The sequence below is a fragment of the Rana temporaria genome, chromosome 8 (genome assembly GCF_905171775.1).
Source record: "Rana temporaria chromosome 8, aRanTem1.1, whole genome shotgun sequence".
Taxonomy (NCBI): Eukaryota; Metazoa; Chordata; class Amphibia; order Anura; family Ranidae; genus Rana; species Rana temporaria.
In genome coordinates this window covers 48,997,252-49,020,221 of record NC_053496.1, presented here as the reverse complement: position 1 = coordinate 49,020,221, position 22,970 = coordinate 48,997,252, and the positions used below count along the sequence as shown (strand labels likewise).

Here is a 22,970-nt window from a genome sequence, read left to right as displayed (position 1 = left end):
AAAATGAGGGACAAATGAGGAGGAATGAGGGACAGAGGGACATTGCTCCAAATCAGGGACAGTCCCTCGAAATCAGGGACAGTTGGGAGGTATGCAAAAATAAAACTGCGCCAATGCAACAAACCAGCAACAGGGTGCCAGTGCTTAAAAAAAGAAGAACAAAGTCTCTGGGCACCAAGGATAATACCATAAGGGGTATAGATATTAAAAAGTCCCAAGTTGTATGTAGGGGATCTAGGCAGACCCCGCAAACAGGATGAAAAACAGCACCACCGTGAAAATTACTTCTTCAACAGACGTTTGATGACGAAATGCGTCTGGGACGGCGCACACTGACGTCACCGCGCTGAACGTATGGAGGAAGGGCTCCTATAGTGCCGGCTGGCATTTTTATACATGCTTTTAAAACGCTACATTGTTGTAAGTACGTTTTCGTCTTCGCTTTTATTACATTTTTTACGGAATCACACTATGGTCCGTTTTCTTTTATACCCATGAACCAAGGACCTTATTTATTTATGAGGAAGTGACCATACCCTGGATGTCTGTCCTTTGGAGTCCCTGCTGGTCCGGTGCCTCAGGTAGTGGATGGAGTTTCTTATAGGCTTTTGAACTTCTTGGTTGTGGTAAGCGGCTTTCCATTAGGTGGTGGTTTCCTCACAAGAAGTCATTTTCACGGTGGTGTACACACATCAGACCAAAAGCTCCCAGGAGACATGTCCGATGAAAACGGTCCGCGGACTGTTTTCATCGGACATGTCTCCTTGTGTGTACGGGGCCTTAGACCTCATAGAGCTTGGACCTTAGAAAGCTTGGACCTTATAGATCTTAGACCTTAGACCTCATAGAGCTTGGACCTTAGAGAGCTTAGAGCTTAGACCTTAAAGAGCTTAGAGCTTACAGTTTAGAGCTTAGCCCTTAGAGAGTTTAGACCTTAGACCTCATAGAGCTTGGACCTTAGAAAGCTTGGACCTTATAGAGATTGGACCTTAGAGAGCTTTGACCTTATAGAGCTTGCCCCCCATGAGTTTGTACCTTATAGAGCTTAGACTTTAGACCTCATAGAGCTTGGACCTTAGAGAGTTTAGACCTTAGACCTCATAGAGCTTGGACCTTATAGAGTTGGACATTAAAGAGCTTGGACCTTATAGAGCTTAGACCTTAGACCTCATAGAGCTTGGACCTTAGAGAGCTTGGACCTTAGAGAGCTTGGACCTTAAAAAGCTTGGACCGTAGAGAGCTTAGACCTTAGACCTCAGAGAGCTTGGACCTTATAGAGCTTGGACCTCAGAGCCTAAACCAATCTTAGAGAGCTTTCCTAACTCTCCTCTTCTTTCTTTTTCCCGGAAGATACCTCTGAGCTTTGTTTCTTCCAACTGTGGACCATCAACCCACAGTCTCTTTTCAGTGGGCATGAAAGAGGTCTGCCACAAGTTTAAACCTACCTTTGGTGACAGATGTCTCTGAATAGGAAATGAGTCTGTAAACAATTTATCAAATCTGAAGAAGAGATTTATATAGAACAACAAAGGGAAGTAAACAGACTGGCCTCAACTCCCAGGAATGACTCAGAACCGACGTCCTCTACAGATGGTTATCACTGATGCCTCATACCAGGACGGGTGATAATGATGATAATGAGTGTGTGGGGCACAGGTGGATTCTCACAGATTTAAAACAAGTTTTTACATGTGACAGATGACTTTGTTCTGCCACCTGTTCTAAACACTACCGTCTCAAACCAGGACAGGTCACCATACTGCTCCGTTCTATTGTTTCATCGGTATGCTTTTTGTTATTGATGAAGATGTTGAAGTGAAGCTGGACATGTAAATTTAGAAGGACTTTACTTGGGGGCTCTCTCACATTTGCAGTGGCCCTTGTCACCTCTCTGAAAAGCAATCCACAGTGCATCACTTTTGAAAGGATGGTTGACAGGCAGCTAAGAGGGAATATCATGAATGTTAATATGAAAAAAAAAAAACATCTGGTGCTAAAAGGACTAAGACCAGGGTCGGGACAAGGGGTGTAAGGGATGGCTGCCCTGGACACTGCAGTATCATTTAAGGTTGGGGGAGATTGGGTGGAGGGAATTTCTGTTGGAAGGGGAAATTTGCGCGGGAGGGGGGAACGTTAGGGGGTAAGAATTGTTCGGGAGGTGTGCTAGGAGTGGTGATTTGGGGAAGAGGTTTTGTGTTAAGAGGGGGGATTTGTGCTAGAAAAGGTAATATGGAGGTGGGGTGGGGGGGTTGATTTGTGCTAAGAGGGGATGTTTTTTTGGGGTGGGGGATTTATACTAGTAGAGATGATTGGAGGGTATTTGTGCTAGGAGGAGAAAATTGGGGTGGGGATTGGGCTAAAGGGGGGGATTTGGAGTGGAGGGGAGAGGATTTGTGCTTGAAGGGGAAATTTGCAGGGTAAAGGATTTGTGCTAGGAGGGGAATTTTTTTTGGGGGGGGGGATTTATGCGGGGGGGGGGAATGCAGGGGAGAGAGAATTTAAGCTGGATGGGATTGGGGGGGGCAAAGATTTATTGGGGGGCGGATTTGTACGGGAGGACAAGTATGCTGTTTAGTGTATGATTTTTTTGGGGGGGGGCTTTTTGCTGACACATAATGCTCATACGTCTTGGGGAAGGGGGGCGCAATTTGGCATGTTCGCCCTGGGCTCTAGATGACCTTGTCCCGGCACTGACTAAGACAAAACTTCTAATATCATGAATATTGACCTTTACATTACTAACTGATCTGCTGTTGCTGCCCCTCTGTGCCAATCCCTGCACTGGATTTACTCTCCTAACATATAACATTTAAAATATGAACAACAACCTACAAAGCCATCTACCCCCTGCTACATCACCAACCTCGTACTGAAATGGGGGTGAGGACAGCAAAAATGCAGCTCAGCTTCAGGCTTTTATGGCTCCCAACTGCTAGTGTGAACAAGCCCTTAGGTGTGCATTAAAAAAAAGTAAAAGCCTTGCATGTTGCAGCTTTATTGCACTTTCATCAAAACGCACGTTCTATAGAGTTAAATGGATGCACAGATGTGAATTGGCCCCCCGGTGTGTGCGTTTTTTCATTTTCCCACAAGTCATGTGGAGGGCAATGCTTTCTTTTCAATGGGCTGCCCTACGCACGAGAATTGTGGAAAAGTCCTTGACCCTTTTACCAAAATCGCACCACCCCAAACCACGCATGTTAGATGCATGGGAATGCCTTAACAATTAATGGAGTTAAAATTCTATAGGAACAGATTTTGTATATATAATGGCAGGTCACTGGTTCTGCCATCCCCAACACTCCCCAGTTGCTTGACAATCCCTCTGGGACCATACGGTCTGATCTCCAAAACTCTACTTTGCTCTTTCCTCATGCACTAGGGGGCCAGATTCAGGTACCATTGCGGCGGCGCAACGTAACCCGTTTACGTTACACCGACGCAAGTTTTCAGTGTTAGTGCCTGATCCACAAAGCACTTACCTGTAAACTTGCGGCGGTGTATCGTAAACACGTCCGGCGCAAGCCCGCCCAATTCAAATGGGGCGTGTACCATTTAAATTAGGCGCGCTCCCGCGCCGAACGTTCTGCGCATGCTCCGTTCGCAATTTTCCCGACGTGCTTTGCGCGAAATTACAGCGGCGCCGTTGTATCTTGGTTTGAGGATTCAAACTAAAGATACGACGCGGGTAATTTGAAAGTACGCCGGCGTATCAGTAGATACGCCGGCATACTCTGTCTGTGGATCTGGCCCTATATTATTATTAAAGAGAACCTGTCACCAAAAAAATCATAACATAGAACATAACATAAAAGTTACACCCAAACCAAAAAAAGGCAGCCTCCCCCCCCAAACATTTTTTTTAGCTCCCCACATACGCATTTACAAATGTAAATGCACATGGCGGGGCACCTACACCTAAAAACTTTGATTGTGATACACATGTTACATATCGCCATGCATGCCAGGATGAGAGCAATAATTCTAGCAACAGACCTCCTTTGTATTGCGTAGGGAAAATATAGGGTACTGAAGTTTGCTGCCATTTCCCGGGTGCACGCACATTTAAGGTTTGACATGTTGGGTATCTTTTAACTTGGTGCAAGCTCGGCTTTTATTTTTTACCAGTGTAAAAGCTGGGGTTATGCCTTGTACACACGATAGGAATTTCTGATGAAAAAAGTCTGATGGAATTTTTTCATCAGAAATTCCTATCGTGTGTGGGCCCCATAGGATTTTTTCCGTCAAAGTTTGGAAATAGAACATGTTTTATTTTTTTCTGATGGAAAAAAATCCTATGGGAAATTCCGATCGTCTGTGTGGAACTCCGACGGAGAAAAAAACATGCATGCTCATGCGCATGCTTTGACGCATGCTCGGGAGCATTGAACTCATCATAGTGTTTCACATTACCGCGTTTTGGACGGTCGGAATTTAGTCTGACAGTGTGTATGCAAGACAGATGGAAGACAGCTTGAACGGAATTCTGACAGAAAATTCCATCAGATTTTAGCCCATAGGAAATTCCTATCGTGTGTACAGGGCATTAGGGGGAGGTATTAGGCCACTTACCAGGATTGGTGGGTCCCGAGATTTGGGGGGTTGTCATAGGGGTGTAGAAGGGCGTATTTCGGTGCTCAGTCGGAGCTTGTCACAGAGAAAGGAAGGTTTCTACCACCCATCCTCCCCTTTTTTGTTTGTTGTTTTTCGGGGGGTCACCTTTTTAGTTTTTTATGTCAGTACCAGGCAGGATGGTTTCTACCTGGTGGGGCGGGTCTTCAGGAGGTATGGTTTACCATGACTGCTTACGTCAGGGTTTTTTTATATTTCTTTTCTTACTCGTTGTAGCAGCAGCGGGAGGTCTGTGGGGTCTTTGAAGGCGGTGCTGGAAAAAATAATGGAGGATTAGGGGGGTTGGGCCCATCTGGAGGTCCCTTACCTTACCAATAATACAATGGTAACAATGGTTTTGTAGTTGGTTGTATCTGGAAGGAAGTAGCTGGTAATTGTCCCTGAGCTGGCGTAATATGAGGTGGGGGGCCTTTATGGGGTGACAGATAAAACTAGTTGGTTGAGAAAATTGCCCTTCAAAAACCTTAGACCGGGCAGGTTTAAGCTGAGTTCTATTTGGTTTAATGGTTATGTAAAAATGTATATGCATTACGTTGTATGTTAAGATTTTTGTATTTCATTTGTTGTAAAAAAAAGGCTGCTATGGCCATTCAACTCCAAAAAATGAATATGTGTCGTCTGGTCAATCCTTGGGTTTAATGAATGTGGGTTGGTTGCTAGCTTTACAGGAAACGAGAGCCTCAGTACTCTGCACATCCGTTAGTCACACTCCTTACACTTGTGGTCATTGGGAAGAACTACAGACAGCTAAAAAGATCAATGGTGTCAGTGGGAACTTACTAGAGAGGCTGAAATGTCTCAAGGAACCTCTAGCAACCACTGGAGGTAAGAAACCCTGCCCTTGACATTCGAGGTCTACCACCATTCCCCATAATGTTAAACTCTGCCTCTTTATGAGAATGGAAGAACTTTCCTTTATGATACTCAGAATAAATACATAGCCTTGTGAAGCCCCTGGGTTATCTATATGGGCACGTAGGCAACATACCGTTGACCCGAATAGGCACGTGCCCCATGACCTGCCACGGCTTCATGTGGGATTGTGATGTGGAAAATGTCCCACTGCATCATACACACATCCATTTCTAGTCTTGTTCATCTTTCCATGTTCTTTTGGCTCTGTTGTCTCTTCTCTGCTTCTCATGGTTCGAGGTTAGTTGACCCCTTGTGCATCCTCATCATATTGGCCTAGATTGAAGTTCACAATCACGTGTACAGTAAGGTGACCAGATTTTTAAAATAAAATCCGGGGAACATATTTTTTTTTTACTAGTAATGGCGGCAATCAGCGACTCTCTGCCCATCGCCGCAGCCGCCCGCCTCACAGCCTGCCTCACAGCCTGCCAAGTCTTACTCTCCAGGCCCCCCGGCTACTGCTGGGTGGGGTGCGGAGGAAGAACACTCCGCCAGGGAAGGCAAGGAGATAGGCAGGCAGCAGGCCGGACTTGAGCCAAGGCAGAAGAACATGCAAGCGGAGCTGAATGGGCATGCACCCGAAACTTAAGAAATATTCCCTCCGCTCCGACCAGCACATGATCAGAAAGGTGCACAGGTAATGGAAAAAAAATACCCCCCCCCCCCTAAGCTAGTAGGAGCGGCAGAGTGGGGGGGTGTAATTCAGAATTAAAAAATTTTTAATTCTGCACTGACTGTTTTTGAAATTGCCCCAGCCCCTGTTCAAATCCAATCTGGGGACAAAACTGGGGACAGACTTGGTCTGGGGACAGTGTCCTCAATCTGGGGACTGTCCCCTGAAACCAGGGATGTCTGGTCACCCTTGTGTAAAGGGAATATTCTTCAGCTTTCAGTAATACCATGAAACATGCAAGCAATGCCTGCCTCTTTTACCATAACCATTCTTTTTTATTATATAATCCAATAAACCTTGCACATGCACAATATGAGCATAAAAAATGAAGGAACCTCAGGCAGAAAAAGCAGCATTTTTTTTTGCGCTATAAACAAAAAATTTCAATAAAAAAAAAAAAAAAAAAAAAAACAATGGGCCAAATCCACAAAAGAGATACGCAGGCGGAACTGCTGTTCCGCCTGCGTATCTCTGTGCCTAACTTTGGGAGCGATCCTCAAAAGGATTTTTCCCAAGTTAGGCAGAAGATCCGACATCCGTAATTTAGTTACGCTGTTGAATCTTCGGATGCAGTACCGCATCCGCCGCTGGGGGCATTTCGAGTCGAAATCCCTCCTTGCGTATGCAAATTAGTAATTACGGAGATCCACAAAGCTTTAGGCATTGTGTGATTTGCGTAAGTTACGAATTTGCTTGCGCAAAACTAAGGTTGGTTTTATATGGACTAACTTTAGTAGACCATGCAAAACCATACCTTTTTTTCGATCGCCGCGTTTTTTTTAAAAATTAGATTTTTTTCTTCCGTCGCGTAACTTTTTTTTTCCCGTCGCAACTTTACGAACCCGTCGCTATCCACAAAGCCCGACGTAAACTACGTATGCGCGATGCACGTCGGGAAAAATGACGTCACACGCATGCGCAGTCCGTCCGGCGCGGGAGCGCGCCCTAATTTAAATGGGAATCGCCCATTTTAATTAGGGATCACTTAAGATGCAAGGAGATCAGCTACACTGGCGCAATTTTAGAGGTAAGTGCTCTGTGGATCGCTACCTAAAATACTAAAATTGCGCCAGTGTAACTTTTCTGCCTAAAACTAAGATCCGCAATTTCTTTGTGGATTTGGCCCAATATTACTATAAAACGTACCCAATAAAAAAATTACAAAAATCGAATTTCTTCATCAATTTAGGCCAATATGTATTCTGCTACATATTTTTGGTAAAAAAAATCCCAATAAGCGTATATTGATTGGTTTATGTGATAGTTATAGCGTCTACAAACTATGGGATATATACTGGAATTTGTGTTTATTTATTTTTTTATACTAGTAATGGCGGCTATCAGCGACTTATAGTGGGATATTGCAGCGAACAATCAGACACTAACTGACACTTTTGACACTTTGCGAAAACTAGTAAGACTAAAAGAATGAACAGTGCTAAAAAATATGCACTGTCACTGTATTAATGACAGTGGCTGGGAAGGAGTTAACATCAGGGGCGATCAAAGGGTTAACTTTGTGCCTAACCAGTGTTTGTGTTTACAGTGTGTGCTGCTTTTACTAGGGGAAGAAATTAATTCTAGTCCCTCATGTCAGAACAGAACTTCTTGTTTACATATTTTCCCAAAACTTTCCCCTCTGCAGATTTTTTAATGTACACTTGAAAACGCTGAACGCTCCTAGATAAAAAAATTTGAGCGTTTAGCATTTTTTTCTGTCTGGAAACTCCTCTTAACTACCTCCCGCCCGTCATATAGACCAGGGGTCAAGTCCTGGGGAAAAAAGTGTGGGAACTCCCACCCAAGATGCACTCCACCACCAAAAAAAAAAATTATACGCTCATATGCATAATTACTAAAGCGCATGTTTTTTTTAAGCAAGTTCTTTCTAAATCCCGCGAGACCTCCGCAATGTCTCCTGGGAACAATGACAAAAGCTTCCAGGACACATTGCAGCATCGAGGAAGTGACGGAATACCCGCACACTATCCAATGAATCCATATACAGGAAGCGGCCAGTAACAAAGGATTAATAAGGTTCGCCTGCCCCTGACAGTGAGTCAAGCTGGGCATCGCCGCTCAGTAAAGAATTGGCTCAGGTGGCTCGGCTGCTTTAGTCCTGCAAAGGGAACTGCGTTCCTGCTGTGAAAAAAGTGCAGGAACTCCGTTCCCACGCGTTCCCACAGGACTTGAGCCCTGATATAGACAAATGATAGCAGTCGGGGTACTCTCTTGTTCTGGGACAATATCATATGACTTTGCCCCAGTCTCACCGCGCTTGCATGCCTGCGGTGGCGCACAGCGCAGCAATCGCGGGCACGCTGTGTCCCTGGGACACAGCACAATCCTGATTTCAGTAAAGAGCTGATGACGCAGCTCTTTACCCATGTGATCAGCTGTGTCCAATCACAGCTGATCACATGTAAACAGGGAGATGGCGGTTATTGGTTTTCCTCTCCTCACACTGACAGAGTGTGAGGAGAGGAGAGCTGATCAGGGTCGTTTTCTCACAGGGGAGATCTGTACAGATAATCAGGGCACTGGTCATCAGTGCAGACCCAACAGTGCCAAGCAGTGATGCCTCTCAGTGCCCAGAAGTGGTGCCAATCTTTGCCCATCAGTGATGACAATTTGTGCCCATCAGTGATGACAATCTGCCCATCAGTGGTGTCAATCTGCCCATCAGTGATGACAATCTGCCCATCAGTGGTGTCAATCTGCCCATCAGTGATGACAATTTGTGCCCATCAGTGATGACAATTTTTGCAAATCAGTGCTGCCTATCAGTGCTCATCAGTGCTACATATCAGTGCCCATCAGTGGAGCAATCTAGTGCCCCCTCATCAGTGCAGTCTCATTAGTGCCCATCAGTGCTGTCTCAACAGTGCCGATCAGTGCAGCCTATCATCATCAGCACAAGAAAAGTTACTTATTTACAACATTTTCTGACAGAAACTAAGAAAACTATTTATTTATTTTTTATTTACAGAGGTGATTAAAATACCACCAAAAGAAAGCTATCTTTGTTTGAAAAACAAAAAGGATAAAAATTTCATTTGGGTACAGTGTTGCATGAAAGCTGAAAATTGGCCTGGGCAGGAAGGGGGTAAAAGTGCCCTGTATTGAAACGAATTAAAAACGCATGTGTAATGGGTTTTTTTCTGCCTCTATATATTCTTCTTGCCCTTTTGTAGCCAACATAACATTTAAAAAAAAAGTTGTGAAACAAGTAAAAGATAATAGAGACATACCAGGGTTCAAATATTTATTTGTATGGGTTATATGTACAATGGATCATTTTCTGCAAATTGAGACCAAACAATGTGAAAAATATATACAGATGCAGAAGGGAGGTGAGGATGATAGGAAAGAATATTAGCGTGAACACATTGGGGGAGATTTACTAAAACTGGAGAGTGCGACATTTTCTGCAGCTGCGCATGGTAGTCAATCAGCTTCTAACTTCACATTGTATAGTTAAGATTTGGCAATAAAACCTGGAAGCTGATTGGTCTCTCTATGCAGAGCTGCACCAGATTTTGCACTCTTCACTTTTAGTAAACCAACCCCTTGGTGGCAGTCTTTAGGGTGGGTTGGCACTGTTGTGTCGCAATATGGCATGGCAACAAACGCTATTTACATTGGTGTGCTATGATGTCATTTGAGACATATTGGGAGTTGATTACTAAAGGCAAATAGACTGGGCACTCTACAACTGCAGTTACACTAATTTTCCTTAGTAAATGTAAAGTGGTGAAGTTTCACTTTGTATAGAATGGCCAGTCAGGTGAAATAAAATAAATAAATAAATTGTTTTGCTTGCACGAGATTGGACAATGGAAATCAACCACAATCACTAAGCTCTGGGGAAAATGAGTGCAATTGCACTTGCAAAGTGCCACAGTCTGACTTTAGTAAATCAATCCCAATGAGTGTTAAACATGCAGATGTAAATCCAGCTTTAAGGATGTAGTCAACCATTGGAAAAAAAATCATAAATTGCACCTTCAGCGGTAAAAAGTGTTACTAAACCCACAACAGTAAAATCAGTCCGTATATGCAAGCATGTTAGTTATTCTTACTGTGGAACCCAAGGGGTCAATCCTGCGCATTATGTAAAAAGGCTGTCTTTTCTAATCCTCCCCCTCTTCCACTGTCCCCAATCCATCTCCTGATAGTACAGAGTCCTAGGAGGCACTCTGCACATGCTCAGTTTTATGCTAATGCTAGAGAGTTTTTTTCTTTTCAGGGGGGGAGACATGTGATCAGCACTCGGCCAATCAGCACTGTCCAGACAGAGGGTCAGGAGTTCTGCAGCCTCATAGGACAGTAAGAGGAGAATGAAAACTCCTCCTACAAGCTTTAGCCAGACATTGATAGAAGTCACAAGACTGCTATATACTGTTGATGAGAAAGGGTATTTAGCAGTTTATATTTACTAAAATAATTGAATTTCCATGTTCTGTGTACTGTGGGAGACCAGATATAGTGACTGGTTTAGTAACACCTTTTTTTGTTTTTTCGTTTTTGCATTAAAGTTAAAAGTGTTTTCACCTTAATGCATTCTATGCATTAAGGTGAAAAAACATAAAAACATCTGGTGGTAGCTGGTAAAATCCCCCCCATACATTGGTGATCATTTGGAAAAATGTTCCTTACACTGGTGGGCATTTACATTGGTAGTCAGTGGGAAGAATGATCCTTACATTGGTGATCAGTGTAAAGAATGCCCTTACATTGTAAGTCAATGGGAAGAATGCCCTTACTTTTGAGGTCAGTAGGAAGAATGCTCTTATGCTGGTGGTAACTGGTAAAATCCCCCCATACATTGGTGGTCAGTGGGAAGAATGATCTTTACATTGGTGATCAGTGTAAAGAATGCCCTTACATTGGTGGTCAATGGGAAGAATGCCCTTACTTTGAAGGTCAATGGGAAGAATGCCCTTACTTTTGAGGTCAATGGGAAGAATGCCCTTACTTTTGAGGTCAATGGGAAGAATGCCCTTACTTTTGAGGTCAATGGGAAGAATGCCCTTACTTTTGAGGTCAGTAGGAAGAATGCTCTTACGCTGGTGGTAACTGGTAAAATCCACCCATACATTGGTGGTCAGTGGGAAGAATTTCCCCTACCTTGGCATCATTGGGAGTGATGGTCTTACATTGGTGGTCATTTGGAAAAATGTTCCTTACACTGGTGATCACTAGTAAAATTCCCTTTACATTGGTAGTCAGTGGGAAGAATGATCTTTACATTGGTAGTCAGTGGGAAGAATGATCTTTACATTGGTGATCACTGAAAAGAACTGAACTCCTGAGTGGCACGATTGCTGAAAATCAAAAGGTATTAAAGGTGCTGGATCAGTATGGCGGCCAGGGGACTAGGGGGTTTCAGAGGTTAGCAATGGTAACCTCCATCTTTCTTAAAAGATGAATAGAAAATCAAGAATGCTCACCCGCCATATGCACAAATGATTTGAGCATTAAACATTCTTACTTTATATAGCATTATAAGAAACTAGTATGTGGTCCAGCTTGTCAGCTGCCATGCAATACCAAAATAGCTATTTTGGTTGGACTTTGCATTGAATCCTGTGTCTACACTTCCCCATTCTTGTTAAAAAAGGAGACGTGAAAGAGATGAAGTGCAGGTTGGCCCCACACAGGGAACTATACTGTACATTAAACTGAGATTGTTCCCAACACTGTTCCTGTGTTGAAGGACATCAAGTATGTATGAGAGAAGAAGACACCATGGTGGTCCGGTCATGTGAGCAGAGCCTGAGTCACGTCTGTTACCTTCCTCCAAGTTAGTTTTAGGTGGGCACCTTGCAGTGTGTAGGGTAGGGTATCAGGTTTGAGGAAACCTCATTGACCACTGCAATGCTTCCTACAGTCCCAGAAGGCCAAAGGCTTCATGCAGATCTTCCATATCATAGGGAGGCTGTGAGTAGCAGAGACAAAATTAGGCACAATGTGAGCAAGACAAGAAAATTATTCACCAGAAAAGTCTTATTTACTATAAGGGCCAATGTGGACCAGCTTTGGGCTTGTGTGGATGGCATCACCATGGCATTATTTTGAGATGCCTCTGAGATTATTTTTTGAACTAGTTGGCAGGTGAATTTGACTGAAGCCTCGTACACACGACTGGTTTTCTCGGCAAAAACCAGCAAGAAAACTGCTTCTTGCCGAGATTACCGTTCGTGTGTACGAGGCATTCAGGTTTCTCGTCAGGAAATCTGGCCAGAATCTCGAAAAAAAAAAAGAACCTGCTCTCTTTTTTCTCGTCGAGATTCTTGTCGGCCTGTTTCCCAACGAGAAACCCGAGAGTGTGTATACTTACCTGTCGCCGTGGAAACCCACGCATGCTCGAAATGACTTTGACGCATGCGCGGTAGCTTCCACGGCATAAGTAGGGTGAAGCAAGATGGTGGCGATGGCATCGAATGTGGCGAACGCATGCTCGTCATACGCGATGACGTCACTGCGTTCTTTCCTTTCAAGAGAACCGCGGTTCTTTTGAAACGAGAGTCTGTACACTTGGGTAAGGCCCCGTACACACGTCCGAGGAACTCGATGGGCAAAACACATCGTTTTGCCCGTCGAGTTCCTTGTGAAGCCGCCGAGGATCTCGGCGAGCCGAAATTTCCCATTGAACAACGAGGAAATAGAGAACATGTTCTCTATTTCCTCGCCGAGGTCCTCGTCGGCTTCCTCGGCCGAAAGTGTACACACGGCCGGGTTTCTCGGCAGAATTCAGCTCCGACCGAGTTTCTGGCTGAATTCTGCCGAGAAACTCGGTCGTGTGTACGGGGCCTAAGAGTTTCTTGCCAAGAGATTCTTACCCGTGTGTACAGGGCCTTAAGCCTCGTACACACGACCGAGGAACTCGACGGGCGAAACACATCGTTTTCCTCGTCAAGTTCCTTGTTAGGCTGTCGAGGAACTCGGCAAGTTTCTCCATTCCCGTCGAGGAAATAGAGAACTTGCTCTCTTTTTGGCTCGTCGAGTTTCTCGATAGTTTCCTTGACGAAAATGTACACACGACCAGTTTCCTCGGCAAAAAAATATCTCCCAGCAAGTTTCTTGCTGGTTTTTGCCGAGAAACTTGGTCTTGTGTACGAGGCCTTACAGTTGACCTTTTTCTGACCTGCATTTGACCTACTTCAAGAGGGTTTTGAATTGCCAGAGGCCCCGTACACACGACCAGTTTCCTCGGCAGAATTCAGCTTCCGACCGAGTTTCTGGCTGAATTCTGCCGAGAAACCCGGCCGTGTGTACACTTTCGGCCGAGGAAGCCGACGAGGAGCTCGGCGAGGAAATAGAGAACATGTTCTCTATTTCCTCGTTGTTCTATGGGAGCTCTCGTCCCGCCGAGCTCCTCGGCGGCTTCAGGGCTGAACTGGCCGAGGAACTCGATGTGTTTGGCACGTCGAGTTCCTCGGCCGTGTGTACGAGGCTATAGACTTGTATTGGAATTCAAAACTCGAACAAAAGGCCATCAAAACAAGAAAGGGATCAACCTAACAGTGGTGACCCCACTGAAAGAAAGCAAGAGAAATAATGGCTGGTTGTCTATCTATCTAGCTATCATGTGGCAGTTAAACCCGTATGTTCAATTCCAAAATGATTCTTGGTAGCCATAGACTTGTGTTGGCATGCAAAACTCGAACATCAAGGCAAGAAAGCGATCAACCTAATGGTGACCCCACTGGAAGAAAGCAAGAGATATAATTGGTTGGTTATCTATCTATCTATCTATCTATCTATCTATCTATCTATCTATCTATCTATCCATCTATCACTTGGCAATTCAACCCTTGTGTTCAATCCCAAAATCGCCCTTAGTAGCCATTATTTGTTTGAGTTTTGGATTCCAATACAAGACTATGGAATCCAAAACTCAAACAAATAATGTCTATCTATCTATCTATCTATCTATCTATCTATCTATCTATCTATCTATCTATCTATCTATCTATCTATCTATCTATCTGTCTGTCTGTCTGTCTATCTTTCTATCCATCTATCTATCCATCTAGCATCAATCTATATTTTGGCAGTTCAAACCTTGTGTTCAGTTCCAAAATGACTCATGATCAAACACAATGGCCGCGATTCAGATACATTGTCGTATCTTTGAGCGGGCGTAGCGCATCGAATATGCGCTACGCCAACGTAACGTAGAGAGGCAAGTACTGTATTCACAAAGCACTTGCTCCCATATGTACGCCGGCGTAACGTAAATGGGCCGGCGTAATTCAAAGTAGCAAGGCAGTGGGCGTGTTGTATTATAATGAAGCGTGACCCCATGTAAATGCATGGCCGATCGAACGGCACATGCGCGCGCATGCTCAGAATCACGTCGCAAATACTCCCTAAGATACGTCGGCTCAATGCTTTAGACGTGAACGTAACCTACGCCCAGCCCCATTCACGTACGACTTACGTAAATGACGTAGAATACGACGGCTGTTCCGACGTCCATACCTTAACATGACTTACCCTTGCTTTATGAGGGGTAAACTTACGCCGGACGTACGCCTTACGTAAATGGCGTAGATTACTGCGACGGGCGCAAGTACGTTCGTGAATCGACGTATCTAGTTAATTTACATATTTGACGCGTAAATCAATGGAAGCGCCCCTAGCGGCCAGCGTAAATATGCACCCAAGATACGACGGCGTAGGTGACTTACGTCGGTCGGATGGAGCCAGAATTCAGGCGTATCTGGTTTCAAGAATACGGTGCAGAGAAACGACGGCGCATCCTAGAACTTATGCGGCGTATCAACAGATACGTTGGCGTAAGTTCTCTCTGAATCTGGCCCAATATCTTTATTTTCAAGCACTGTTTTTTTAATCTGCTTACACACACCTCTAGAATACGCCTCAATTTTCTTGCCAATCGGACAGAGTTCTCATGTAGTCCATCCCAAGCCTCGAATCTCCGCTCTCGGTTCTCTACGAAAGTGTTCCAACAATAGAAATAATCTGTGAAAGAAATATACATTTATATTGTTATTACCTTTGTGCAAGTATAATCTGATTAATTATGGGATTTGCCTAATGCATGACACTAAAGAATAATCATGCTTTTCTGTAATAAGTGGTTGGGCAACACGCGGCTTAAGAAGGTGACCTCTAACACAAGGAGAATGGATCTTACAGGATTTACAGGATTCCCAGGACCTCCAGTATTCACTGAAACTCTGCCAGGTCTTCCAGGATTCCTATGATTCCTAGTACAGTGGAACCTCGGATTACGAGTATAGTCTGTTCCAGGAGTATGCTCGTAATCCAAAGCACTCTTTTCTGGGCATTTCCGAACAGCGCCCCCCACCCACCTCAGGCCAAACACGGTACTGCACACCACTGTAGCTTGAATCCTGCTAGTTTTGCAAGACAACACCCGCAAACCGAGTCAGGAATTTTAATAATACAGTGCTCGTATTGCGAAACTCACGTTAAATGCGTTACTCGCAATCCGAGGTTCCACTGTACTCACAGGATGCCTGCCAGGTCTTCCAGGATTCCTAGGAGTTCTAGTACTCACAGAATCCCTGCCAGGTCTTCCAGGTTTCCTAGGATTTCTAGTACTCATAGAAACCCTGACAGGTCTTTCAGAATTCCTAGAATTTCTAGTACTCACAGAATCCCTGCCAGGTCTTCCAGGATTCCTGGGATATCAAGTACTCACAGAATCCCTGCCAGGTCTTCCAGGATTCCTGGGATATCAAGTACTCACAGAATCCCTGCCAGGTCTTCCAGGATTCCTGTGATTTCTAGTACTCACAGAAACTTTGCCAGGTCTTCCAGGATTCCTGGATTTCGAGTACTCACAGAATCCCTGCCAGGTCTTTCAGGATTCCTAGACTCTCCAGTACTCACAGGATGTGGGTTTTCCAGGATTGTGCAGACCTCCACTACCTCTAGGACTTCCAGAAGGGTATTTAGGCTTCAGTCTTTGAAGTGGCTAACTGCATTGTTAACTGAGAGGTAAAGGACAATACTTGCCTGCCAGTTGCCTGACTGTTGCTGACCCGGATTGACCCAACGACTCTCTTGCTTGCTACCTGCCAAGACCGCTGCCTGAACCTGACTACTCTCTTGCCTGTTGCCTGTGTTGACCTCCACCTTGACCTGACTTCTCTCTTGCCTGCCGCCTGCCAAGCCCACTCTCTTGTCTGCAACCCTGTAAAAAATCTCTGCACCATGGCCTTCCAGCCATGGTGGGGAGATCCGAGAAAAAATGGGACCACTAGGGTTCCCATATCCATGATCAGGAGCTTTGGTGAAGCCCAACTGCCACTGCCAGAAAACCCAACATGATTTGAAAATTGTAAGTAAGTGTCATAAATATTATAATGTCATAAATGTTATATTGTCATTAGTAAACTAAAGATTTTAAACAAGTGATTAAAAAAATATATAAAACGCCCAAAAAAGGAAGTGAAACTAACAAACTCCAATTGTACTTTTTTCGGGCCATTACCTTTATAGCTCATGACTGCCAGTCGCACCCCAGCCTGCTGCAGCTTCCGTAGCGCTTCTGGTTCCGCATTTTGTTCTTCGCAGAAGTAAAGTCTTGCTGAGAAGATGCGCAGGCTCAGGTTGGGATGGTTAAGTAGGAAGTTGGCAATGCGCCGAGCGCAGTCACAGCAGGGACTCCACGAACTGAACCAGGTGACTCTGAACAGCCTGTTCGGGTCCTGCCCCAACCAGATCGGCAGGTAGCGCAGAAACAGGATCTCTGCATGGCAACCGCTCCGATTGCGCAGGTAGCCAAAATCCATGGCGGTGGACACGGAGCTGTAGCGACGTTTGACCAAGTAGCACAGATAGGTTTCATGGCGGCCTCGTGCCCAGCGCAGATTCTTATAATTGTACAGGAACTTATTTTTCTTGAGGAAGAGGCTGGAGGGAAACAAGTGAAAGAGTCAGTTACCTACAGAAATTTCTAGTGACAAATTGGGTTTAATTAAATTCTGGATTCTGGTCTGGATTGAGGATCTAAGTGTGAATGCGCCGTCCGTGGACATATCCCAGTGCGCATGCACCAAATTACGCCGCAAAGACTTATTGGTTTCGACGTGCACGTAAATTACGCCCAGCCCCATTCATGAACGACTTACGCAAACGACGTAAACATTTTAAAATTCGACGCGGATCCGACGTCCATACTTAACATTGGCTGCACCATCTTTTTGGTGGAATATCTTTAGGCCGGAAAACGCCTTACGTAAACGGCGTATCTTTACTGCGATGGCCGGGCGTACGTTCGTGAATAGGAGTATCTCGCTGACTTACGCATTCTAGGCGTAAATCAGCGTACACGCCCCTAGCGGCTGGCCTAAATAGACAGCTAAGATACGACGGCGCCCGCGGTCGTATCTTAGCTAGATTAACGTGTATCTCAATTTGAGAATACACTTAAATTTAGGACGGCACAGATTCAGAGTTACGACGGCGTATCTACTGATACGCCGGCGTAACTCTCTCTGAATCTGGCTATATATGCACAATGTATTACCTACTGCACTGAGAACCACTATTATTGGAGGCCTTAAATGGATACCCTTTGATTTTTGGGACATTTATTGGACTTTTTGTAAGTTTAATAGCACTTCCTCAGTACTCGTCTCATGTGCCCTCAGTCCTGATGCAAGCAGTAGGTGGCTTTTGGGAGGAGTTATGCAAATAGCAAAATGCCTTGATGGGCAGGGGTCAGTCTGGAGAAATGGGTGTTACAGTCCAGTAGGAGCCGGTACAACTGTGCAAGACTGAAGGAAAGGCCGGAGTTCAGGAGCCACACTTAAAGCAGAGTTCCAACCAAAAATGGAACTTCCGCTTTTCCTGTTCCTCTCCCCCTCAGGTGTCACATTTGGCACCTTTCAAGGGGGAGGGGGGAGCAGATACCTGTCTAATACAGATATTTGCTCCCACTTCTGGCGATAGATTGCCGCAGATTCCACGGGGATCTACGCCATGTCCGGCCCCTCCTCTGTCCCCCTTGCTGTCTGCTGTCTTCTGGGAGATTCACAGGTCCCAGAAGACATCAGGGACCAGTCAGGACACGCAGCGTGACTCGCACATGCACAGTAGGGAACCAGGCTTCCTGATTCCCTTACTGAAGTTGCCGACGCCTCCACCCGGGAGCTGAGGGACAGATCGGCTGTGTGTATGGACATCGCGGGCGCTCTGGACAGGTAAGTGTCCTAATATTAAAAGTCAGCAGCTGCAGTATTTGTAGCTGCTGACTTTTAATATATATTTTTTGGGCAGAACTCCCTCTATTTAGAAGGTTAGCCATCACTGCTTTAAAGCCTTTACGTGCTCAGAGAAACTGGTTTCAGAATTACATAAAAAATCCATACCCACCACCTGCAAATGGAGATTCTTTATTAGCAAACCTTTTACAGAGAGGAATTAAAAATAATGATACAGCATTTCCTGTATAACATCTGATACACCACAGGAACATGACCGGGTTCCCTCGGGGGGAACCGAAATGTCATGAATAGTAGTAGAATACTATACTGTACATCCACAAACACTTCAGTACTTTATATTAATTATATGTCTATTATTTATTATAAACACTGTATATTAGTAATGTACTGTACTAATCATATAATATATTTATGTAATAATATATAATATAATAAGTTATATATATTAATTTAAATTACATTTTATATTAAATGGATATTGTTTTATAATAATTATATGTCTATTGTTATAAAGAAATATATTAGTAGTGTAATGTATTAATTATATTACGTTGATATATTAATATAATATACAATAATTTAATATACTGTTATCATATTTTATATGTTAATATAAAATAATATTTATATTAAATGTATATTTTTTAATAGTTATATTTACGTTCTGTAATCATTATGCTCAGGAGTAAAAAAAACATTTAAAAAAATTATTTCAGGCAGGTATATGTAGCATTGCATATGAATATTTCATATTAACTTATTGATATTGATTTTTAGAAACAAAATCACTTTATTTCTCTCTTTCTTTCTATTTTTCTTGTTTTTATCTTCCTTTTTTTCCCCCTTTCTTTCTACCTTTTTATCTTTCCTTCTCTCTTTTATTTCTTTCCATCTTTCTTTCTCCCTTTCTTTCTCCCTTTCCGTCTTTCTTTCTTTCTTTTTCCCTTTCTGTCTTTATTTCTCCCTTTCTTTCTTTTTCTTTCTTTCACTCTTTTTTCTATCTTGCCTTTTTTCTATCTTTCTTTCTCTCTTTCTTTCTGCCGTTCTTTCTACCTTTTTATCTTTCTTTCTTTCTCCCTTTTATTTCTTTATTCCATTATTTCTTTCTTTTTCCCTTTCTGTGTTTCTTTCTACCTTTCTTTCTGTCTTTCTTTTTCCCTTTTCGCCTTTCTTTCACTCTTTTTTTCTATCTATCTTTCTTTCTCCCTTTTATTTCTTTATTCTTCTTTCTTTCATTCTCCCTTTCCTTTTTTTTCTTTCTCCCTTTCCGTCTTTATTTCTTCCTTTCTTTCTACCTTTCTTTCTCCCTTTCTTTCTTTTTCTTTCTTTCTTTCTTTCTTTCTTTCTTTCATTTTTCTTTCTTTCTTTCTTTCTTTCTTTCTTTCTTTCTTTCTTTCTTTCTTTCTCTCTTTTTACTATTTTTCTTTCTTTTTCTCTTTTTACCTTTTTATCTTTCTTTCTTGCTTGTATTTCTTTCTCCCGTTCTGTCTTTCTTTTTCCTTTTCCGTCTTTCTTTCTCCCTTTCTTTCTTTCTTTCTTTCTTTCTCCCTTTCCGTCTTTCTTTCTTCTTTTCTCTCTATTTTTCTATCTTTCTTTCTTTCTCTCTTTTATTTATTTATTCCATTCTTTCTTTCTTCCTCCCTTTCCTTCTTTTTTTCTCCCTTTTTGTCTTTATTTCTTCCTTTCTTTCTCTCTTTTTACTTTCTTTCTTTCTTTTTTTTCTTTCTCTCTTTTTACTTTCTTTCTTTCTTTCTTTTTTTCGTTCTTTCTTTCTCCCTTTCCATCTTTATTTCTTCCTTTCTTTCTATCTTTATTTCTCTCCCTTTTCTATCTTTCTTTCTCTCTTTTTTCTATCTTTTTTTCTTTCCGTCTTTCTTTCTACCATTCTCTCTTTCTTCGTTTCTTTTCATCTCCATTATGCCTTATTGAATAAACTCCAAATTATAGATTATTGTATTTTTGCCCCTACATAATGGGGGTTATTTATGAAAGGAAAATCCACTTTAAACTGAAATTGCACTTTTAAGTGCAGTCGCTGTAGATCTGAAGGGGACATGCAAGGAAAATAAAAAACAGCATTTTAGCTTGCACATGATTGGATGATAAAATTTGCAGAGCTTCCCCTCAGATCGACAGCGATCTACAGCAACTGCACTTACAAGTGCACTTGTAGTGCAAAGTGGATTTTCCATTGATAAATCAACCCCAATGTATATATCTATATACATTTCTTTATCTTCTTTCTCATCCTTCCTTCTTTCTCCCTCTCCTTTTTTTTCTCTTTCTATTTCTCTCTCTCTCTTTTTTTCTCCCTCTATTTCTTTCTTTCTTTTTCTCATAATAAATCATCATATCTCCATTATGCCATATTGAATAAACTCCAAATGATACATTATGGTGTACAACCATACAATAATCCATCTATCTATCTAGGCTACTTTCTTTCTTTCATTGATTCTTTCCATAACATGACATGTCACTCACTTTCCCTCTCTCTGATGCGGTTATATATTACTATGACTCTAATTAGCACCAACATTTGCATAGCAGATTTCAAGCTTTTAAAATTTAAACCACAATGGAAAAAAGCTAATTAAAAAATAAAAAAAATATAAAAAAACAATCTTTGGTGGCAGATCTCAGTCTATTCCCTGGCATATGAATGCGCCCTCAGACGTCTTACAGGAATAAATCATTATTTATATTTTTATAATCAGAGGATGAAATCATTCTGCAACTATGAAAAGAAAATTCTACAACATGTAACATATGAAGAAAATTCCCTCCAGAAATCAGCAGCCCCCACATTGTGCAATGATCTGTAAATCTTGGGTTTGAGTCAGTCATGAAATGACTGCGGAGGAGCGTTCATATAGAATCTACACAATTCGCTCTGTTTTGATGGAGGGCTGATTAAGAACCAAAGACACCCACAAGGTAAGTCCTTACCTGTCCATTTTGCGGGCTTCTCGTTGTGATTCTGAGTCAAAACGTTGCCTGCAGCATCATTAAAATACCCCATATGACGTCACCTCCCCCCCCCTCCTTAGCGTGGCGTCACGGTCAACGGTTGTCCAAATTCAAATCTATACACAGTATACTGATGACTATTTACTAACCCTCAGTTCCTCAAACAGTATCATTGTAATTCTGAGAAAAACAACACACATACAAAGATAATCTAAAAAAAGTTTATCTACAAGTACTCTTATTTAAATATATTCCTCAATAGCCACAAAGGATATACAGTATCTCACAAAAGTGAGTGCACCCCTCACATTTTTGTAAATATTTTATTCTATCTTTTCATGTGACAACACTGAAGAAATGACACTTCTCTACAATGTAAAGTATTGAGTGTACAGCTTGTATAACAGTGTAAATGTGCTGTCCCCTCAAAATAACTCAACACACAGCCATGTGAGTACAGTAAGTACACCTCTAAGTGAAATTGTCCAAATTGGCCCCAAAGTGTCAATATTTTGTGTGGCCGCCATTATTTTCCAGAACTGCCTTAACCCTCTTGGGCATGGAATTCACCAGAGCTTCACAGGCTGCTACTGGAGTCCTCTTCCACTCCTCCATGGCGACATCACAGAGCTGGTGGATGTTAGAGACCTTGCGCTCCTCCACCTTTCATTTGAGGATGTCTCACAGATGCTCAATAAGGTTTAGGTCTGGAGACATGCTTGGACAGTCATCTTTACCCTCAGCTTCTTTAGCAAGGCAGTAGATGTCTTGGAGGTGTGTTTGGGGTCTTCATCATGTTGGAATACTGTCCTGCATCCCAGTCTCCGAAGGGAGATGATTATGCTCTGCTTCATTATGTCACAGTATATGTTGGCATTCATGGTTCCCTCAATGAACTGTAGCTCCCTAGTACCGACAGCACTCATGCAGCCCCAGACCATGACACTCCCACCACCATGCTTGACTGTAGGCAATACACACTTGTCTTTGTATTCCTCACCTGGTTGCCGCCACACACGCTTGACACTATCTGAACCAAATAAGTTTATCTTGGTCTCATCAAACCACAGAACATGGTTCCAGTAATCCATGTCTTTAGTCTGCTTGTCTTCACTGGGTGATATCAGCCCCCTTATGTCGTCGCCACCCGGAGCATGATGGGACTTCATAGGAGGCATTACAGCTGGAGGAAGTGACGTTTCAACATCGAAGAAGAGAACAGAAGAAGGCAGAAGTCGACAGAAGGCAACAGAAGCCCGGGGGCCCCCGGTGGAAGAGAACAGACGTCGAAGAAGCTGGGGTGGGGGGGGGTGCTAAAGAAAAAAGCGCCCCCGGCATAAGAGAACCAGACGGCGGTGAAGAACAGCCCGGGACCCTCCCCCCCCCCCGCAGAAGACGCTGAAGAAGCCCGGGGGCACTCGCTTGTAAAAGAGCTTAAACGAAGAAAGCGTGTGCCCTAGCAGAACGCCCCCCGGAGCTGACTAATAAATTACTTTAAAATCCCTTTTTGCTTGCACATGATATATGCATATTTTATTAAGAGTTAT

The 22,970-nt window shown here is 43.1% G+C and overlaps 1 protein-coding gene across 1 annotated transcript; it reads right to left on the bottom strand.

Moving 5' to 3' along the window:
* Positions 1 to 11,560: 11,560 nt before the first annotated feature.
* Positions 11,561 to 17,145, bottom strand: AICDA (activation induced cytidine deaminase; the record flags this gene model as incomplete). Its single annotated transcript, XM_040322119.1, has 3 exons — positions 11,561 to 12,161; positions 15,099 to 15,214; positions 16,716 to 17,145. Coding segments are annotated over 3 exons (600 nt in total), but the record flags the coding sequence as incomplete, so codon positions are not given.
* Between the last annotated feature and the right edge of the window lie 5,825 nt (positions 17,146 to 22,970).